We start from the raw sequence: 22,510 nt of genomic DNA, 5'->3' as shown, positions 1-22,510 counted from the left end.
TTGGTTCTCGTCTTATCTTCAGGGACGCCAGCAGTTGGTGCGACTTGGCGATTCCTCGTCCAGTTGGTGCCATATAAACTCTGGAGTTCCTCAAGGCGGCATACTCTCCCCATTGTTGTTTTCAATATTTATCAATCTTTTAACTCAAGAACTTCAGTGTGCGTACCATCTGTATGCCGATGACTTGCAATTATATTCTCAGGATGGAGTCGATAGCGTGTCTGCGGCCGTTGACAGGGTGAACAGGGACTTAGTTAAGATTAAATCCTGGTCCGACAATTTCGGTTTATCGGTGAACCCTGTGAAATGTCAGGCCATTATTGTAGGCAGTTCCAGGATGATCAGCAAGGTGGATAATACGATCATTCCACCCGTTAGATTTAATGACACAATCATTCCTTGGAGCTCTAGTGTTCGAGACCTCGGTCTGCATATCGACTCTACTCTGAGCTGGAGGCCCCAGGTAACGTCTGTCTGTCAGAGAGTCACCGGTACCCTTCGTGCTCTTTACCGTCTGAAGAACTTTCTCCCGCCCAAGACCAAGACTCTGCTGGTGCAAACCTTAATCCTTCCTATAATCGACTATGGTGATTTGTGCTATTTTGATCTGAATGCAGACTTACTCAACAAACTAGACAGACTTCTAAATAACTGCATTCGATTTGTGTTTAACCTCCGTAAATATGACCACATTTCTTCCTATCGTCTACAACTTAAATGGCTGCCTATACGTCAACGGCGTTCGTTGCGAGCACTAACGACTTTATTCTCTTTTCTTAACTCCCCTACTCCTCCTTCTTACTTATCTTCAAATTTCCAATTCCTCTGTAATAGTCACAATAGGAACCTCCGCTCAGCTAGCAATCTTCTCCTTAAATGCCCACCTCATAGTTCTGACTTTATTCACTGCTCTTTCGCTGTCCAATCCATTCTTCTATGGAATTCACTCCCAACCGAAATCAGATCGTTGACCACTCGGTTTGCCTTCAAAAGGAGAGTTCGACAGTTACTGCTAAATGAAGCGGAATAGTCACCACCTTATCTTATAATATTGCATTATATTCTTATGTATATATGTATATTTATATGTATATGTTTATGTAATTATAATATGTATTTTATGTATTCTGATACTTATAATGTTACTTATATTGTATTTATAGTTATTATAGGTATTTTGTATATTTATCTTCTTTCTCAGTGTCATATTGCCGTGATGCACCTACCATGATTATCTCTGCACCACCCTAAGGTTGGCTGGTAGAGAATGCCTATGGCATACATTTGTATATTAATACCCCGCCCGCCTGTATACATTTGTATATTAAGTGCAATAAATAAAATAAATAAATATATAAGGAACATTAAGTTTATGGGAGATATACCTAAACTATGTAATGGACACAATGTTTTTAATCACGTAACTACCTATCCTGAAATTAACGGAGGAAGAAATAGCTGTTTTATCATTAAAATATCTTTTGATATATCGGTTATTAGCATGACGCAAAACCTTCCATCAGGCCATTAAATGTGAATTCTACTATTCAACCAGAAAATGAACTCCTTATATATTAATGTCCTAGCACGATATATTATATCTCTGTTGAATCCAGTAGATTACAAATAAGTACATAATTTCATTAACCACGTCTTATTCATTTGTAATAATTAAGAAAATGAAGGATGCCTCTTAAGTAAAAATAAGTTTTAATGGTGAGGTGAAATTCTGGCATCTCACACATTACTATTTTACCTAAAATATGGAAAGTATGACTTCTATATTTATATGTCAAAATAATACTAATTTCGTTAATCAGATAAAATATTAGGAATAGTTGACAAGAAAAACACAAGTATTGAGCAACTTTTTTAATAAAACTTTTAACTATGATATAATACAATAGAATACATTACGAGCTTTTATTATGTCTCGGGCGTGTCTGGCACGGAGACTGATGACGGGGCGGGGGGCGGGGGGCGGGGGGACGTCGCCGCGCCGCCAGCGCCCGGAAGGCACAGTTCTCGTTTATCTGCGGACATTATGCGCCCGCACACACACCGGCGCCAGCGCACCACGCGCGGCTCATCCGACACATTAAAACCATTCCGAATGTAAACGCCACTTCAGCTAAATTAATGGAAAGACGCAATACGGATGATGTTAACAAATTGATGTTAGCAAATTCTCTTCTCGCTTAATTTAACTAAAATGGCCATAGACCTCTAAGACGTTTACATGCTGGCGGACGCCCCCGCGCGCAGTACGCATGCGCTACTTCACTTTAGAATACAAAATATTTGTACATACGCAAACACTGCAACGGTGCGGGATTGTTCTACTGATTCACTCAGCGCGTCTATCGAGACGCTATAGTTTAGTTTATATCAAAAAAGTTATTGACAAGAGGAATATTTCCTTGTAGAAATGTAGAAACTGCCGTCGACGCGCCACTGTCCCGGGCCCGTTACACTATTACTCAAAATAAGTCTTCATTAGTAAAAATGTCACTCCAGTGGGCGAAGTAGAATACACACGCTACCAAAACTATTCCATTTCCGTTGCCAATATCCGAACGCTGGCGCGCAAACACGCTCCTTTTGATCAACGACAATAAGTGACTTTAGTCCGAAAGTGTGACGTTTTATTCTAGCGTGTGTATTCCAGACATTAATTTGACACAGACGGCGACACGCGTCGTTTAAACCTATGAAGCATAACATCGAGGACGGTCGCAGTTAGCAGAAGGTAGAGTCGAACTGATATCACAATATTCTGTAAGTAGAGAGTGCGCACGCTAGCACTACTACTCGCTTTCTCACCTGTCCCATAGATGATACCAGATACACAGATCATACTTCCGTAGCAATACTATACTACGTTACTTACTTAAAGTATTAGGTATATAACATAAATTAAATGTGTTATTGTTAAAATTGTTATACAAACTTAGTATGTTATTCTTAACATCTCCTGAAGAGGCCTATTTAGACCCGCAGGTAATAACAAATCATGTAAAACAAATGTTATAATAACACTAAGCAATTCCAAATACAAGTTATATTCCTTAGCAATAATATTCGTTTACATCATAAGACAGGCAACAAAACGAGTTTACTATATAAAACCCTAATACAATTGGCTACACTTGCTAGTGTCAGTGAGGTGCGCACGCGCAGCGGCTCTTCTGATTGGTCCACGCGAGAGACGCGCGCGTACTCTTTATAATTGCAGTCTGCACTGGTATGGAACTTGTTGCATTATATACAAAGAGGTATAATTGAATCTATACACGCGGATATCAATCGCCTAGTTAAATACATTTGACAGCGTCCCGCGGGGGGCAACGATTGCACTAATAATTCAAAGCTTACTAATCTACGTGTGGATTTTAGGAAGACATCTCACAAACGTATTCAAACAACGTATCTCGAATAGGGATGTAGACAATTCTTTATTATTCAAATATATACATTAAAAATTCGAGCATTTAATGCAGAATAAACAATTTTAATAATGACATTGACAATGATTATAAGAGTTTAAACATTCGTTTTAAATAAATGTCATATCGGCGGCAATACATAAATCTGTGAGGCGGGACACCATACAATTTCCTTCAAAATATCTACCTCAAGTTCTATAGCTTTGAAATTACCATGTGTTAAATGTTTGTCCGGTCTTTGTACGCTGCTTATAATCATGAAACAATATATATTTTGTAGTCCACATCCCTACAATAATTAGCTACATATAAAACATTGGTGCTAACAAGTCTTCCTAAAATTCAATGGCGATACGTCCGCGCGTCCCGCGCCGCTTCGACAGACTCTATGCATTTTTAATATAACGTTCATTGTATGGAACCCGAACTCACTTCATTTACATCCTAATAGCTACTACTAGAAATCCTTTAAGGTCCCCTTTACCTGCACTCAATGATTAATGGGTTAGTATCAATTAATTCCACGTTACTTTTTGCTTAGCAGCGGGACATCTAAAATTGAACTAAAGAAACGTGACCACATATATTATTGATCAACAGTTCCAATCGGAAGCAGAGGGGCCGGCGGTCGTATCACATATTGACAATATCTAGTTGCTGTACTCATAGCGTACATTAGCACCGTTCGGGCGACGCGCCCGCGCTCCAGCGTCTAGCGAGACTTAAAGCATGAATAAGTATGGATCGCCTTCCACTCGACGAGGGACACAACGTGGCAAATGAAAAATATAAAGGGTACATTCAGAAAATGCGATCAGACAAGCTATATATACGAAACGGGTGAACTTAACTTTATAGTAAGACGAAGACGAATCTAACTTGGCCACAATATCTGGCTGCAGGTGTTTTGTTTCAATATATAGAAGTAGGTGACGCTAGCGAGTGAGGCTGCGTGAGGAGGCGCGGGGGAGGTGCGGGGGGGGGGGGGGGCGAGCGGCGCCGCCCTCCGCGTCACATGCGTCCGTCCGTCGCGAGGGACGCCACAACACATGTGCCGCGGCGCACAAACACTTCACAACTACATTCTACTAGTACAGGTATCGGCATATAACTATTCCTGACGAAATCGTGGTAAAAGGCACAGACTACAATTATGCTTTGTTGTAATCAACTGTAAACAGCTCCCCTAGTAAAGTAGCTCGTAATATATTTCTGCATGTTCAACAGCTAGCAATCAAGTTAATGCCGATACCTCACCTCAATAAAAACATAATTGTTATACGCCGAGCGGCGCAAGTGATATAATGATAAAATAAAGCCTTACGCAAGATTGTTATAAAAATTAAGTAAACACTAAAATTTGTTCCTTGGAAATATGAATGTACTGCACGCGTGTGCAACTAAACAATACGATATGAGTTCACAATATGTCGGGTTGAACTTGAAATGTCTCGGCGACGGATACGTTGGGTGAGTTCACAACACGCAGGCGAGCCCGGCGATGCGGACAGAACTCGTTCATCTACACAATACACTTGTACAATAATCGCTCAATACACGCCCAAAATGTCCCACCTGACAGACTGCGCTCTAAGATTCATATAGACGATGCTGTTTTAGATTACAAAGCGATCAGCTGACAGCATGCATAGTGTGGACATGTCGTGCAGAATAAATAATATGTCGAATTTGATAAACATGCACACTGCGCTTTTAAATGACATCGTCTAAATAAACCCTTTCATAACTCAAATGCAATCCACATTCTAATTCAGTATATGCCAACAAATAATGGGATAACATCTATTTATAACTAATTGATAACATTTAAGTAACGAGGTAAGAAATAAGACAATGCAATAAACAAGAACATTCGAAATAAACGCCTGTTTGATTTGATTCAAATCTCCACACAGTAGGCGTCGAACGCGGGCCACTATTGTAGTGACACCTTTACACACAAACTGAACGTTAACCTATTGATATACCTCGGATATGTCCAACATGTAAGCTGACATTTATAAAGCAACTTCGTCTACCAATGTGATAATTCTCAAGGGTTTTTATAAGTCGAACTCAGACCCATCGACGTTAGCTTTATAGAAGTCAGTCGATTGGAAACAACAGTCGCCGCACAACGCGAAACTACAATATACTTGGTACAAAGTAATATCCACATTAAGATAAACTTAACGTAACGTGTCCGAAGATAATGTAACATGGAAGAGGACGAATTTATAAACAATTCATATCGAGATAATACAATTAAAACTCGATTGTAGGAGTGTACCCGGTATACGTTCCGATTATAACACCCAGTGGGAACATAGTGGGATAGTATAAGTCTCGCGATTCGGCATCATGTAACAATATACTACACCGACTGACTCCGACGCGTGCCACTGTGGCGACTCTTCTTATTCAATCGACGGAACCGATAACATTGTAAAATATAATTCACGGTTATAATATCGACTAAGGGGTCAGCAAGCGATAACTACACTGGACTGCGCGAAAACAGATGAGATCATATACAACTCTGCGCATGTAAAAAAAAATAAAAATTCCGCTCTTATTCTCTCAACACTTGATTTGAAACTAACTATATTATCCTAACTAACAATGAACCACAAGCACTCTAGTGGCGTTCAGTTTTATCGATAGTATATAGATAATATCGACCGCTGTGGCGTGCAGTATACGAACAGCCAAACAAACATTTGTTTTTGTATAGAAAGTCAGCAGAACGAAGAGCGCTCGCGCGGTCTGTTTGGGATGGCTATTCCGAAAAACGAAGTAACGTAATTGAAAATCCAATATATTTTGCCTGATAGCACATTTTTTCAACAAATATAAAAAATCTTAAAGTAATAACAAAATTTGGAACATTTCAATTAATGTTGCAATACATCCGTTTAACAAATATACACTCACACCTTTCTCTATAACAGAATCGAAACTACAGATTTTCGTAATATCCACCCAGCGTGTCTCGTCTCAGTGCCGATATGTTATTGATATAATTATGGATATGGATCGAGTGAGAGCGCACTCCGTCGTGCCGCCACACAATAACGACCGGCAACGCAAGTTAGTACGACGTGTGACGTCGGCACCGGCGACACTGAACACCCCACTGAACTATATCGACTACATAAACGCTAAAGTTATTTCATTGACGATTTTAAATCCATAATTTTTCTCTCTAAATCATTTCGACGCAGTCATTTAACACGTACACAGCGCTTCGATTCAAGTTAATTTGAGGCTCATATTCAAGGCATAATACAATTTTTAAGTAGAATATAAAACGACCATAATCATTAAAACTCTCGAATTGACTTTATCAATTCTCTTCAATAGATAATGAACATATCGATATTTAACATTTCATTTATCGATAAAATTTAATATCGATAACTATATCTTAATTACAAACTAAAAGCACTTAATTTATTTAATTTCATCCAATTCGACAATGATTTTTATACAAAATCATAGGGAATGATTATTTGGCAGACAACGGGACCTACTTTGAGTGCGCACGATCGCAGACAACACGTCATAGCGACTTCAAGGAACATTCACATCTTGTGGGGGTCTGCTGACCAACGGTCGAGTGATCAGTTCCTCGCCGAACACATTGGTCTGTCGTGGGCGGATCCGAATTAAATATAATAATACATCACATGCATTTGCACAAATCGATAGCACTTTATATGTCTGGTCCCAGTGCGTTGTCTCATAAAATACCTTTATATAAATATAAAACATATTGCAAAAGAAAGCTCGATAGTTTGTCGGGTGACAGCCCTCTAGTGAGGTGACAAATAAATACCTACACGATATACACGTTAGGGATGAGCAAAGCTCGATAACCGCCGTTAACACTTACCTTATATACATACATATCTCCCGATCGTTGTATCTCATATAAATTCGGTGTTTTGAATCGTTTGACGTAGTGTTGTGATTACATCGAATATAACTTAAACATAGTGATGTAGTTGACACGAGTGGTTCTATCACAGGGTACAAAATGCAAATCGACACTTGAAAATCAATCTGCTGTAATGATTGCACACTCGGACTATAAACATGAATACAGCTCGTGCTAATTATATCGAGGCCGCGAGTGCAACAACGGTCTAACCAGTGCTAAGCAAGTACAGGTTATAACAAATCCTTATTTAGTTTGTAATAAGGGTTATAATTTAAAAGCTTAATTATAAGCCCAATCGATTTTATACACTAATATTAAAAAAATACTAAGATTTTTACAGTCTTATTAAATCAAGTTTGCACACCGTTTTTGCTCTAGCGGCTCCTCATGTCGGGTTTCACTACACTCGGAAACCCAATAACACTAACACACGTCGCAGTTCAGACTGTTCACATATCAACAACTATGGATACACAATGGATATTCAACTATTATAGGTTACAAGTATATGAAACATTGACAATTTTGTACAATTCGTTTAGCAAATATATGGGGGAGCGTGAACAACCTCGTACAGGAACTCCGTGCAACACTGGGCGGTAGTCTTACGATATATACAACGGAGGGCACACCGACAGTCACGACATACACACTCCAACCGAACGACAGGGAATGAGTCGCCAACTGTACGTCATACAAAATGTTTACATCTCAATGTAACACACGCGTGCGTGCGCATGCGGACGCGTGCGGGCGCGTGCGGGCGCGTGTCCGTGGCGCGACTAGCCGGGGCGCGGCGCCGCGCAGCCGCATCACCGCCGCGCAGCCTCGCCGCCGGCCGGCGCGGGCGCCGCCGCGGCCACCGTCGTCGACACCGCCGCCGGGGACTGCGCAGGCGCCGCGCCCGTCGCCTCCGCCACCGGGAACGGCGTCATGTTGGCGTTGACGATGTTGGCGATGGCGTCCGGCGACATGGCGCTCATGGCTGTCAGCAGGTTGTTGGTGAGCTCCACCGACGAAGGGTCGTCCGCGGGAGGGGAGGACCGCTCCAGTCTCAGCGAACGCACGCCACATTCCAACTCCGCGACCGATGTGTCTGACAATATAAAAATCATTGTAAACAACATAATATCTACTAATATTTTTTTTGTAATCCTTGGAATGAGCATATTTCATGAAAAACTTACTCTATTAGATCACTACAGTCCAAGTGGTACAAAATATATTTTTTTATATTCATCGGAATGAGTCGTATTCCGAAGCCTAGTTTATATATAGTACTACCATAATTGTATCGGATCAACAAGTTAGTCGAATATCTAATGAATCGACATTGACCTTAAACTGCACCATCAGGAATGGTGTAAATATATATTTGACCCGGCGTGAAGTTGTGTATGTATCAGACACAGCGAGTACCGTCTCGGCGCGGCAGCGGCGGCCAGGCGGCGAAGTCGTCGTCGGGAGGGAACGCGTCCGCACCCTCCGCGCCCTCCGCGCCGAACGACGCCCAGCCCTCCGCACACGGCGCCCCGCCCCCGCCGCCTGACGACTCCCACGCTACAACACATCCCACACATTATAAGTTTCTTTCTTTACAATAAATATTATACATAAGTAAATAGAACAATATAGATATTAAAACTAGAGCCAATTCATAAACAAATAAAATGCATAAAATTATATAGTCAGATGAATAAATTTTTGGTGGACGCAATAAAAAAAACTGATAAGTTCAACAACAAAAGAAATCTGTCAATATGAAAGCCTCCACCTCTGTTGCAATCTATTTAAGTCAAAAGCAATGCGATACAGACGTGATGGCTGCGCGAGTACGTGGTGTACGGCGACGGCGGTGCCCACTCCCCCCTCCGGCCCCTCTCCCCCCGCGGCGTCGCCCTCCTCACCTTCGTCGAGGTCGTCGCCCTCCGGCGCCTCGTCCCACATGCTGACACACAACATTCACTCGTGTTTATATAACTAATTAACACGAAGCTTATTATAATTACAATACAGCGGCCATGTCTCGGCCGGTTCGAAGTTACAACACCAGCTCTATATATGTGTCGTGACTCGTGACAAACTTCAAGCTGGCCGAGACTGAGCAACTGTCTTCTACTCTTACATACTTTCTTAAACTGTATTCAAATTCTTTTGAACAAGCAATCTTCTGAAACTACTTATCAGCCTCCGTAAACTCTCACTAATAAGAAGCTATACTATATGACCGATTGCTACGGGTACTTTTTGGTCACGGGAACGGATTTGTATTAGGAACAAAAAATGACAAAATTTCGAGGCTGCTCCGGCATTAAATTCAATTATGGGGAAATGACGTGTATTAAGAATTGAGTAATATGTGAATAAGTTTAAATATAGGATAAATGCAAAATGTACACTGGATAAAAATGTAAAAATAGCTAACACCAGCCCTAAACTAAGCCAGTAAAAAGGCTCTCAATAGATAATACAACAAAAATCAATTGTTTATATGATATCTCGCTAGTCGCTGTACTCACTCGTCATCGAACCTCTGGTTGGCGAGCTCCAGGAAGTTGTTCTTGGCGACTGCCATCTGAAAATATACCTATGTATAGTGCTCGTTCTTTTTGTACTACTAACTGATATCATTTACAAGTGAAAATGAGACTTTAAAAGAGTTCCATGTTATGTTGTATTTTCCAAAAGCCACACTAATTTTGGGTCGCTGAACCCGTGGAGTAAGTAGATAAAGTAAGTTCCATAATGCACTACAATAATGATTGTAGTTTATGTGAAAAATTTAACTAAACTGCTATTACGTAACTCCTTATAATATTTATAATATCGCATAACACTTTAGTCAAACGACAACGTAGCGTAACGCAACGGATAATGCGCATACGCATCCACCAATATCAGTGACAGTATGTACGGTGCAGTGACCTTGTCCGCGTCGAGCCCGAGACCGTCCGCCACGAACTCCGGCGACTCCAGGCCCTCGCTGCCGCCTCCCATCTGCACAACACACCACACAACATATTATTGATATAGTGATGCATTCAAAAAACATGGCTTAGTGCTAAATATTATAATTGCACTCGCCATATATTAACAATCTATCAGACTATAGAAATATTTTGCACGATAGAATTTTTTTGCAACTCCTATAAGCAAGGGTCGACAATGGAACACGTTACGACCTAATCTGTTATTAACTAAGAAGAATTGAATCAAATAGAGTAATGAGTGAAGCGGTTTGCACGTACATTGAGTTCGTTGATGTAGTCGGCGTTCAGTTCGTCGGCGAGCTCGTCCATGCTGGCGGTCGCCGCCATGTCGCACCCGAACTGCAACACAACAGTGAACTGAAAGTGTACGATATCCTTATACGGGACGACACAGTCTAAGAGAGATTAAGAGTAGAATAATAATGCTCATATATCTACTAGTAGTATAATATGAGTTCTTATGATCCTAGCTGGGCAATACTTTGTGTACGTTTTTTCTTGAACGGTTTGCGTGAAACTGAATCTCCTATTATTATAGGGCGATATTAAGTTAAATATTGATGTTCTATTTATGATTCATATTATATTTTTCTTGACTCTAATACCCTTAGAATAACATCTATTCTGTAAAAAATATAAAAAAAAACTCACATCGTAGTTGGACGCAATAATGCCCTCCATATTCTCCAACTGTCGACACAAGATATATTAATAAAATACAAGTTTACATAATAAAATAGCATAATACGTATAATAAATATTGTGTAGTTACCTTGTAAATGATTTCTGGGGGATGATAGCCGCCCTGTGGAGAACAAAATATACAAATAAAGTTGCGTTGTTTAAAGTAATAACTCGACGATGTTGTATCTCGCTGATGTAGTATTTCCTCACGAGAATGTTTTGCATTTAGAAAAGCCAGTTGTAAAGTACCACGGATAAAATGAAATGGCAAGTGTAGAGTATCGTGAGTAGAGTGTAGTGTGTAGTATAGTGTGTAGTGTAATGTGTAGTGTATTATGTAGTGTAGTGTGTAGTGTAGTGTATAGTGTAGTGTAGTGTAGTGTAGTGTAGTATAGTGTGTAGTGTGTAGTGTGTAGTGTGTAGTGTGTAGTGTGTAGTGTGTAGTGTAGTGTGTAGTGTAGTGTGTAGTGTAGTGTAGTGTAGTGTAGTGTAGTGTGTGGTGTGGTGTGTGGTGTAGTGTTGTATGTAGTGTTGTATGTAGAGTGCTAACCAGCGGCGTGTCGTGGTGGTGCAGCAGCGGGCGCAGCGTGTGGTCGGTGAAGGCGGCCCAGCGCTGCTGCAGCGCGGGCGGCAGTGCGGGCGGCAGCGCCGGCGCCGCGCCCGCCGCGCTGCGCAGCGCGCTCACCAGGTGCCCCATGTACGCGGCGCGCGGCGGCGGGCTGCCCTCCGCACGGCCCGCGCCGGGCCTGCAGGCCACGACACCATTTACTACAAAATACTTGCTAAAATATCTTTTTAGGTGAAAAATATTATTTTTTACCTTTTAGATTTGTATATTAAAAATTCCAGCAATGAGCCTACCGTAATACTTCGAAGAAAATAAAACTTTCCCGAAGTTTACCGACAGTAAAAAATGGTAAAAATCCGCTATATATTATACAAAAATATTAACATACAACTATAATAATTTACAATCCTTATTTTTTTAAATATAATTTCTAAAACTTCTCTTACTAAAATATGAATCATAATCTCAATAACAACTCAACCCCATCATAAAACTCATCCCGGTACTGACCTCTTGTTCTCATTCTCCTCGAAAGCATCCATGAGCCGCGTGAGCATGTCGCACTCCAGCACGAGATGTCGCGCGTACTGCGTGCGGTAGGGAGGGTTCTCGAGCGCGTTGCGGATGAACGCGGCCACCTCGCTGTGCAGGAAGTTGTTGTCCGGGTACTCGAAGAACATGTCGAGCAGGACGCCCGGCGTGCCTGCTCACAATAGTTTAGTGTAGTATAATATCAACTAATAAGACGTTGCGTCTGTCCGCTATAAACGGCCACCTCCACCCGCGCCTGCCCCCCCACCAGTCCCACATGACACAGTGTGTACGTACCGAGCGTGAGCATGGTGCAGCAGACCTCGTCCCGCGCGGCGCGCGAGCTGCGCCAGTAGCGCGGCCACCTCCACCCGCGCCTGCCCCCCCACCAGTCCCACATGACACAGTGTGTACGTACCGAGCGTGAGCATGGTGCAGCAGACCTCGTCCCGCGCGGAGATACCCATCTCCGCCACAACCGCGGCCACCTCCACCCGCGCCTGCCCCCCCACCAGTCCCACATGACACAGTGTGTACGTACCGAGCGTGAGCATGGTGCAGCAGACCTCGTCCAGCCACCGGCGCGCGAGCGGCGCCAGTAGCGCGGCCACCTCCACCCGCGCCTGCCCCCACCAGTCCCACATGACACAGTGTGTACGTACCGAGCGTGAGCATGGTGCAGCAGACCTCGTCCCGCGCGGCGCGCGCGAGCTGCGCCAGTAGCGCGGCCACCTCCACCCGCGCCTGCCCCCCCACCAGTCCCACATGACACAGTGTGTACGTACCGAGCGTGAGCATGGTGCAGCAGACCTCGTCCCGCGCGGCGCGCACGAGCTGCGCCAGTAGCGCGGCCACCTCCACCCGCGCCTGCCCCCCCACCAGTCCCACATGACACAGTGTGTACGTACCGAGCGTGAGCATGGTGCAGCAGACCTCGTCCCGCGCGGCGCGCGCGAGCTGCGCCAGTAGCGCGGCCACCTCCACCCGCGCCTGCCCCCCCACCAGTCCCACATGACACAGTGTGTACGTACCGAGCGTGAGCATGGTGCAGCAGACCTCGTCCCGCGCGGCGCGCGCGAGCTGCGCCAGTAGCGCGGCCACCTCCACCCGCGCCTGCCCCCCCACCAGTCCCACATGACACAGTGTGTACGTACCGAGCGTGAGCATGGTGCAGCAGACCTCATCCCGCGCGGCGCGCGAGCTGCGCCAGTAGCGCGGCCACCTCCACCCGCGCCTGCCCCCACCAGTCCCACATGACACAGTGTGTACGTACCGAGCGTGAGCATGGTGCAGCAGACCTCGTCCCGCGCGGCGCGCGCGAGCTGCGCCAGTAGCGCGGCCACCTCCACCCGCGCCTGCCCCCCCACCAGTCCCACATGACACAGTGTGTACGTACCGAGCGTGAGCATGGTGCAGCAGACCTCGTCCCGCGCGGCGCGCGCGAGCTGCGCCAGTAGCGCGGCCACCTCCACCCGCGCCTGCCCCCCCACCAGTCCCACATGACACAGTGTGTACGTACCGAGCGTGAGCATGGTGCAGCAGACCTCGTCCCGCGCGGCGCGCGCGAGCTGCGCCAGTAGCGCGGCCACCTCCACCCGCGCCTGCCCCCCCACCAGTCCCACATGACACAGTGTGTACGTACCGAGCGTGAGCATGGTGCAGCAGACCTCGTCCCGCGCGGCGCGCGCGAGCTGCGCCAGTAGCGCGGCCACCTCCACCCGCGCCTGCCCCCCCACCAGTCCCACATGACACAGTGTGTACGTACCGAGCGTGAGCATGGTGCAGCAGACCTCGTCCCGCGCGGCGCGCGCGAGCTGCGCCAGTAGCGCGGCCACCTCCACCCGCGCCTGCCCCCCCACCAGTCCCACATGACACAGTGTGTACGTACCGAGCGTGAGCATGGTGCAGCAGACCTCGTCCCGCGCGGCGCGCGCGAGCTGCGCCAGTAGCGCGGCCACCTCCACCCGCGCCTGCCCCCCCACCAGTCCCACATGACACAGTGTGTACGTACCGAGCGTGAGCATGGTGCAGCAGACCTCGTCCCGCGCGGCGCGCGCGAGCTGCGCCAGTAGCGCGGCCACCTCCACCCGCGCCTGCCCCACCACCTTCTTCTTGCTGCCTGTCTCCGCTTCTTTGTCACCCTCGCTCTCTGACTCTACTGACTTCCCCTTATCGCCGTCTGATTCCTCGTCCTGCATAGATTAAAAATAAATTATTTTATAATATTAATAATTGCATTGTTGTGAGTAAATAAGTATATAAAACGAGTTATGTATAACGACTTCTTTTATTTGACATTACAAACTTTAATTTTGCAAGTCCGCATTCAATGGGCATGTCATTGGGCCATGTATGTATATTGTATTGTAGATATGCGTTTTGTACTCACGTCGAGGTCGCGCTGCGGGTCCCTTAGCAACGCGTTGTGCAATAAGGGCAGGTGCGGTGCGACCGCTAACTCAACGTCCACCTGATCATCGGCGCTCTCCTCCTCCCTGACACCAAACATGTGTATTAGTACCTTGGGTAAACGAGTCGTGGACTTTTTTTCGTTTGCCCCCTGTAAATGAGTGAGTTAGTCACCTGGTGGTAGGCGTGACGAATTAACATAATATTAACATTTAAAATAAATAGTATCTCATGAAAGGAATTGTGAGTGGCTGGTAGACTTTTAAGGAAAGCCAAGCAGGCCTCGGAAAATGAGGATTACGAGGTTTTATTAATTCTGCGTAGGCTGCAACATTCGGGTTCAGTAATTCAAGGAGTAGAGATAATTGTAAATAGAGAGAGTAGTGGTATTGTAAGGCGTTACTCACGCTTGCGGCGCGTCGGGCGCGTGCGGCACGTCGGGCAGCAGCGGCAGCTGCAGCAGCGCACGCACCGCGCGGCACGCGTGCACCAGCGCGTCCGCCGCGCGCGCCCGCCCGCCGTGAACGCGCCCTGCAGCAGCAGCCGCGCGCCGCTACTGCGCAGGCGCGACCGCAGCACCGCGCCCACGCACGGCCTGCGCAAACACACAACGCATTACCATACCCGTTCCACATCATTCCTAGGCTCGTGTTAGTATCGTGCAGTGGGTACCTGGCGGGGCTGCCGTCGGGCGCGCAGGCGGTGAGCACGAGCTCGGTGAGGAAACGCGGCCGCGTTGCCCGCCGCCGCCGCGCACCCGCACCGCCGTGCGCACCGCGCCCACCACCTCCACCGCGCTCGCCGCTCGCCGGCCGCGACCCTCTGCGCCACAAAACCACGTCACATGGCACACACACACTACGCATTCTACATCATCTCCGTATCCCGTTACCTGTATCGGCGTGTGCCGTGTCACTACCGGTGGTGGTGGCGGTAGTGGTGCCGGTGGTGGTGGCGGTGGTGGTGCCGGTGGTGGTGGCGGTGGTGCGCTGGGTGGTGTCGGCGTCGGCGGCGGCGTCGCTGTCGTCGTGGTTGTGCTCGTCGCCGGCGTGGCTGAGGCGGCCGGCACTGCCGCCGCTCGACTCCAACTCCTCGGGCACGTACGAGCCGCAGATGATCTGGATCAACGCGTCCAGGAACTGGTGCTCGTCTAACCACTGCACATCAAAATATGACATCTATCAACAGCTAAACTTTTACCCTTCTTAGTATTAATCGTATAGGAAGTTTTGAAAAAATACTTTTATACCAGAAATGTTCAGCAACAATGCGCATAATGATAAAATCTAAATATTTTTCATACAAAAGGGTGGAATTTAGAATATAAATATATAAAGCGATATGTACACGAATAATAAATAAAAAACTATTTATTGTCCTATGTGACCCCTTAGAAACATTAATAACTCATTATCTTATTCACAAGGAAAAGTAATTGGAATAAGGAATACCTGTAACTTATAAAGGAAAATAAAGTTTAGAAATATTGATATTTATATCGTTTTGTGACTCATAAATATAAAGAATATTAATATTTCATTATATGACTCATAAAAGAACAATTTAGATATTAACCTTTCAAATGACACTCATGACTGTGTGAGTAAAGTTCAATGCCTATTATTTACAAACTGACAAATTCTAATATTAGTATACCTACATATTATATATTTGATGCTAACTTTATACCGAAAATAATAAAAATTATTGCAACAGTAAACATATATGTTTCCAGCCACTCATATCACCATTTCTTTGCATGCATGCACTCATATTTTAGACTTCATTAGAGAGATGATATAACCACTAGACTACTAATATCCAATATTTCTCTTCAAATTAATTCTGTCAACTACCTGAGGGCGTTGAGGAAAGCGGGTACTACATTACAATTGGTCCTGCCAATATATTATAGCATTATGACCTTAAGCCTAGGTTTTGGAAGGAGTTAAATTGGAACACGATATTTTTATCGATATTGCTTTTATCTAAGTAGATTTTATAGCAGTATATCATTATTTAATAAACATCTTTGTACACAATTACTGGTGGTAGGTCACTCATATGTGAGAGTCCGTCTGGGTATGTACCACCACAATGTCTATTTCTGCCGCCAAGCAACATATGTCAGTCACTGTAGTGTTCAGGTTTGAAGGACATTGTAGCCAGTGTAACTACTGGACAAAATAAGACTTAACATCTCATGTCTCAGGATGGCGAACGCAGTGGAATACCAAACAATATTTTGTGATTCAAGGTGTTTGATGGTGTTTCTCCTGTTTATGGGCGGTCATATCGCTTACCATCAGGCGAACGACAAGCTCGTCTCATCATTCAAAGCAATAAAAAATAAATAAATGAAAATACGTTAGCATAATATAACCTGATAATAATTCTGTAAAAGCACAAAAGAAACTTGAATTATTAAAATAAAACTATTTTACGGATTTTATCGGGGTTTTATGTTAAAATTGTCTCCCGACGTTTCGAAGACTTGGCAGCCTTTGTGGTCACGAAGCGGACTGACCCGCAAAGTCAAAGTTACAGTATCTATCATTACACAACTTTTTATATTTTTAGCTGTTGGTGGTCCGATCTACGCAGAACTTGAATTACGGCTATTTATACCACACCGTCGTACATTGCTAATAAAGTTATATGACGGCTACAATACCCGGCTGAACTATCTGCTTCAATTACCACTAGGGATTGCAATCCGGTCCGGCGGATCCGGTCGGTAATCCGGCGGATCCGGTACGTTTTCGTTGCCTACCGGATCAACAATATCACCGGATCCGGTGGCCGGATCCGATATATTAGGAAAAACGTAATTTCTCTTGTCAAAACCGTGCGAAAGTACTAAAAACTTAAGAAAGAAATGAGCGCTTATGAAACTGAAGGAGATAGAGGGAAATACTTGTCTCTAATGTATGACTTTTTGACTTTAGTGAAACCAACCAGTGTTGAAGCTGAAAGGGCTTTTCGGCCGCTGGTTATATTTGCAGTTCCTTGAGAAGTAGGCTAAAGGATGATACTATTAATACAATTTGTTTTCTAAGAGCGTATTTCTAACAAGAAAAGTGATCTGTGCTGTAATGAATGCATGGGTATAGTATCCATAAGCTGTTGATTTTGGAAATTTTTATTTGGATTATAGAAGAATATGATGTTGATTTAATTTAGTTTTTATGAACAGGTTTAACTTAATTTAAACCATAAATAATTCACTGTTGTTTGTAATCTTTGAGACTGATTATTATATAATAACTGACTGATAATAATTATAAATAAATAAGAGTTGATTTTCGCACAAAATCGTTTCTATTTTTCCCCGTAGATTATTCCTTATATTATGCCATGAAGTTAGAAATATGCGCTATGTTGCACACACAAAATAATCCGGATCCGGCGGAATTCTCGCGATTCCGGCTGAATCCGGCCGGATTTAAGTTTGTACCGGATTGCAATCCCTAATCACCACCCTCGAATTTTTTCGTTCATGCATATATTTGGACTATATTTTCCTATGCCAGAATAAACATAATATGTATGACAAAGAACAACTCGTTGCAGCAGACGCGGTGTGCGATAGTTTATCAACATCACGTGTCGCCGTCGGTGCTGGCGGCGTGAATCAGATGGCGTGTATGTCTACACCAACCCGCCGTGGAGCGCAATGGAGTATCCTTCTTACAATATTTTATTATACATTTTTTATACAACTAGATTACAAAACCAAAGTATTGCTGATGAAATGCTGAAAGTGTACTGTTTTGTCGCATACGGCCAGCAACAACATTGCATACACAATGATGGTTGACTATTTCCTATACTCTCCCTATCAAGCCTGTTAATGTAATGAAATACATTACAATCTACTCCAACTATAAATGCCATTAATTCTTATCCAATATTCACATTATATTATTACCAGACAATAGCTGCTGTGAGGTATAATTCTGATTATTATTATCTGATAAGAGTCGCTTGATGGTTAGCTGGCCAATCGTCACATGGCACACATAATTACAAATATTTGTCAAAAAACATTGCAAAATGTCCGCATACAGAAATTTTTATCTTATTACTAATCTGTTTATAACACAGCAGTGAGACCGTTGCTTTAGGCAAAACATAGCATGTTATTGTTTATTATCTGTCCCAGCAGAACTATCTGTGTGGAATATTATTACAATTATTTACCTCGTCCACATCATATTATTGTAATTTATAGATATATATAGTCATAGTTAGTGGGCGGCATTTATGGCCTACTGACCAGCATACACCATTAAACATAATCAAGCTAATTTTGAAATTCACATTCAATAATTGAATGCGACCGAAATGGTTTCATTTTGTTTCGGGATGAAAAAGAACTAACTCTGGGTCTCTTGCCTACTTTTAGTTTAACATAGTAATATAATCCACAATCCCTTTAAAGTTTATGTGGTTCACCACTACATAGTATAAAACAAAGTCGCTTTTCTGTCCCTACCTTTGTATGCTTAAATCTTTAAAACTACGCAACGGATTTTGATGCGGTTTTTTTTAATAGATAGAGTGATTCTAGAGGACGGTTTATATGTATAATAACATCCATTAAATAGTGGAGAAATATTGCACACGTGCGAAGCCGGGGCGGGTCGCTAGTAAATATATATATGGCTACAGGAATGAACTCAGTTCTTTAACCCGTCATGACTTGTCAAAATTTTATTTTCAAATATGTACAGGTAGCTGAATGTTTGCCGCCAAACATTGACAGCTACGCGTGTGACGGAAAAATAACCTTATTATGTAGTATATAAGGTTATAATCCCGTGACACACGCAAATGTCATGTAGCTGTCTTGGCTCGCCGGCGAGCCACGAGAGACCAAGAGTTAATAAAATAAACCAAACCTACGTCTTGTTATGAGCAGTTTTTAATTTTTCATTAATTGATGGTTGCTGCTTAGTAACAAACACAAAAAGATGATACAATCTCAGGCTATCGCATTGAAGATATCAGCCTCTTATTGCTTAGTAAATAGTAACACATACTGTATGTATGTTCTGATATATTAGACTCACCTCCAGCACAATCTCACTGAACTGGTCCAGCCTGATGAAGTATTTGAAGATGTCTGCGATGGCAGATGTGGAGATGTGCTTCAACAGATTCGGCAGGAAGTCGCGACGGGAACGGGAAAAAGTCCAACACCCGCAAGCACACTATATGGTACAGGTACCAGTCCTGTAGGATCACAAATTATTGTCGTTAATCATCACTCTATGTGGTGGTGGGTAGAATATAACCTTGTTCATAGAGTAATTTCCTTGAAGTTAAAGAGAGGCACATTATAAAATCGATTGCAACTAAGGTATTTAATATATTGTTATTAACAATCTTTAACCTTGTGTCAGGCAAGGTGAGAAGTTGCTAGCAAATAACTCCAGTGAATTCAATAAGAATCTAGAGTAATGGTCAAGCAAAATGCGAATTACCATATGTAAATACTGTAGTATGTAATAAACAATTCTATCAAAAGAAACTGATTCTTTTTAAACATAATGCTGGTGGTAGAATATATTTTATTTCAGCCCAGATAACAACCCCTGTAGACAAGGTGTTAAAACACGCCATAATGGCCCAGGGGGAAGTGTGTGGCGTTCCGGGCCTCAGCCTGTTCCAACAGTTCCAACAGGCCAGCATATTGTGTAGACTACTGTGGATTAATCATATCACATTTGTCAACACTATTCGGACCCACTCCACTTAACAGCAGGTGCAGCAGGGTCACTTTGCAGTGTCTTGCTTTGTATAAACAAAAATACAACCCGACCTGTTTTGGGTTCCGATAAGCAACATCTCTATAGTCTTGCTGAAGTAGGACGCCAGCAGTGGGTTGAGAGGCGGATCCCGCAGCAGGAAGTCACACAGTCTGTGCATCTGCACCTCGCCTAGGGACAGCCGGTCGCTGAGCATGGACAGGTGGCTGGTGAGCACCTCGCACGCCATGTTCGCGTGCCGATACTGCATTGCGAGCTCCACATTCCGCGGAGGCTCCTCTGTGATCAGGGTTATTAACTCCGCCAGGATCTCTGGCCGTGTGAGGCTGAAATATTTATCTATATTAGCAGAATAACTACTGTTACAATACGAATTTATTAATTAGTGATATATTTATATTTACTGGTAACTGGTTTGTCGTGTATCGCTTCTATCCTTATTGTGGTCTGATTTAAGGTTAATATTTAGGTAAATAGTTTTATAAGAACTCAGTAACATGACATTATCCAAAGGCTTTTTCTGAATATTATTAAAACAAATAGATTGCTGCTCTCACTATTTGTCTGTATCTTATTGTTATAGTTTTAGATGATACTTCCGTTAATGAACTTCTTTAACTGGTCTACTCAAGTTGCTGATGCGTTTAGGCAATTATAAGATACTTTCAATCTGGAATATGTCCGATGTAGCCACAGGCACTATCACATCACTGGACGGAATTCACATGGCGAAAAGTGAATGCACTGTTTGCGTCTGCCTAGGAGGATAAAGAGGCATGAGTGTTTGGAATACAAATAAACATACTTTTTGTTAGACGCTGTAAACGACAAAGTCAGGTCGCCTCGCGTAGGTACATGAATGAAATAATTACAATAGTAATGCTTCGACCTCGTTTGATGATATCTTCAGCTTGACATCCATCCATCTCATTAGCGGCGACCGGGCGACCTCCGGCCGTTTGTGTGTGTAATTTTAAGTGGTGACGTACAGCGGCCGATTTTTTTAATCCTTCCACTGGAGAAACTACGTTTAGTGCTGCATCTAGCGTTATATGCGTCCGTTCGAACTTTTCTTCAAGATTGTTTCACAATGTGTCATATAAATAGGATAGGGTGAGATCACATTGACCATTTATATACGTAATAAAAGTGTATGTATGCTAGTAACTACAATAGGAAATAAATAAATTAAAGTTCTGATCTGGTCATCTCTGCGCTGTTCCCAGAGCATTTACCTAGTTACGATGCCACGCCTGGCTGTTATTGTCTTCGTATGGCATTTGTGGTGTTAGACTTAGTATAACATTGTCATGTTTAGACTATCCGTGTCTCAACAGACTACGTCGGTAACTGCGATCTTAGTTTCGATCAGTGAAGGAACTATGAATCTTTCAATTTGTGCTAAATTTTAATCGACTGTGTATCTATTCTTTTTGTTGCTTTGAATGACGAGACGAGCTTACCGTTAGTCTGATGGTAGGCGATACGACCGCCCATAAACAGTAGAAACACCATCCAACACCTTGAGTTACAGAATATTGTTTGGTGTTTTACTGCGCTCGCCATCCTGAGACATGAGATGTTAAGTCTTATTATGTCCAGTAGTTACTTTTTTTACTTCATCTGATATGTGATGCAATAAGCTAAAATATAATTCAAATTAAGATACATATCTTAATCAAAGTCACCAACAAAATACGTAGGCATAATAAAAAAATAAAAAGATGTTTTAAAATATTACCTGATACGAATTACTTCCTAGTACTCCGTATCCATAATAACAATTTATCTGTCCTTATCTAAGTAAACAAATGTTGTTTGTACATAATCATATCAACGATTACGAATATCTATAATGTTATGTATTTATGTTAAACAATAGAACATTAGTCGGAAGGTATTTAGATTACGATGTGAATAAACAAGAATCGGTTGATTTCGTTCTACTAAGCAACCAAATAGCACGAAATGAGACAGGAGAGCAACTAATTGCAAATAAGTACGCACGTATTCCTAGCCTCATATGCGCCAGTATTATATTTGAGTGTCGAGAAAGATCATAATCGCAAACCTGTAACCTAATAGCGAATCATACAAACATTTATATCGATAAACTAAAACATACGTTAAACAGAAGTAAATAACACTAGACTATTTCGAAGAAA

General features: G+C 43.2%; 1 protein-coding gene across 1 annotated transcript; it reads right to left on the bottom strand.

The window, feature by feature from the left end:
- Window positions 1-1,857: 1,857 nt before the first annotated feature.
- On the bottom strand, window positions 1,858-21,267 carry LOC119189852 (serine/threonine-protein phosphatase 6 regulatory subunit 3-B-like). Its single transcript, XM_037440534.1, is given in 19 exon segments — window positions 1,858-8,485; window positions 8,809-8,949; window positions 9,207-9,337; window positions 9,909-9,964; window positions 10,315-10,386; window positions 10,638-10,718; window positions 11,031-11,069; window positions 11,152-11,184; window positions 11,614-11,809; window positions 12,142-12,334; window positions 14,174-14,354; window positions 14,552-14,657; window positions 14,979-15,102; window positions 15,244-15,393; window positions 15,464-15,728; window positions 19,647-19,760; window positions 19,762-19,813; window positions 20,402-20,671; window positions 21,218-21,267. Coding segments are annotated over 19 exon segments (2,538 nt in total). The 3' UTR covers window positions 1,858-8,201.
- Between the last annotated feature and the right edge of the window lie 1,243 nt (window positions 21,268-22,510).

The sequence above is a fragment of the Manduca sexta genome, chromosome 19 (genome assembly GCF_014839805.1).
Source record: "Manduca sexta isolate Smith_Timp_Sample1 chromosome 19, JHU_Msex_v1.0, whole genome shotgun sequence".
Lineage (NCBI taxonomy): Eukaryota > Metazoa > Arthropoda > Insecta > Lepidoptera > Sphingidae > Manduca > Manduca sexta.
Note: the sequence above shows the minus strand (reverse complement) of the source record. Positions and strands in the feature narration are given on the sequence as shown.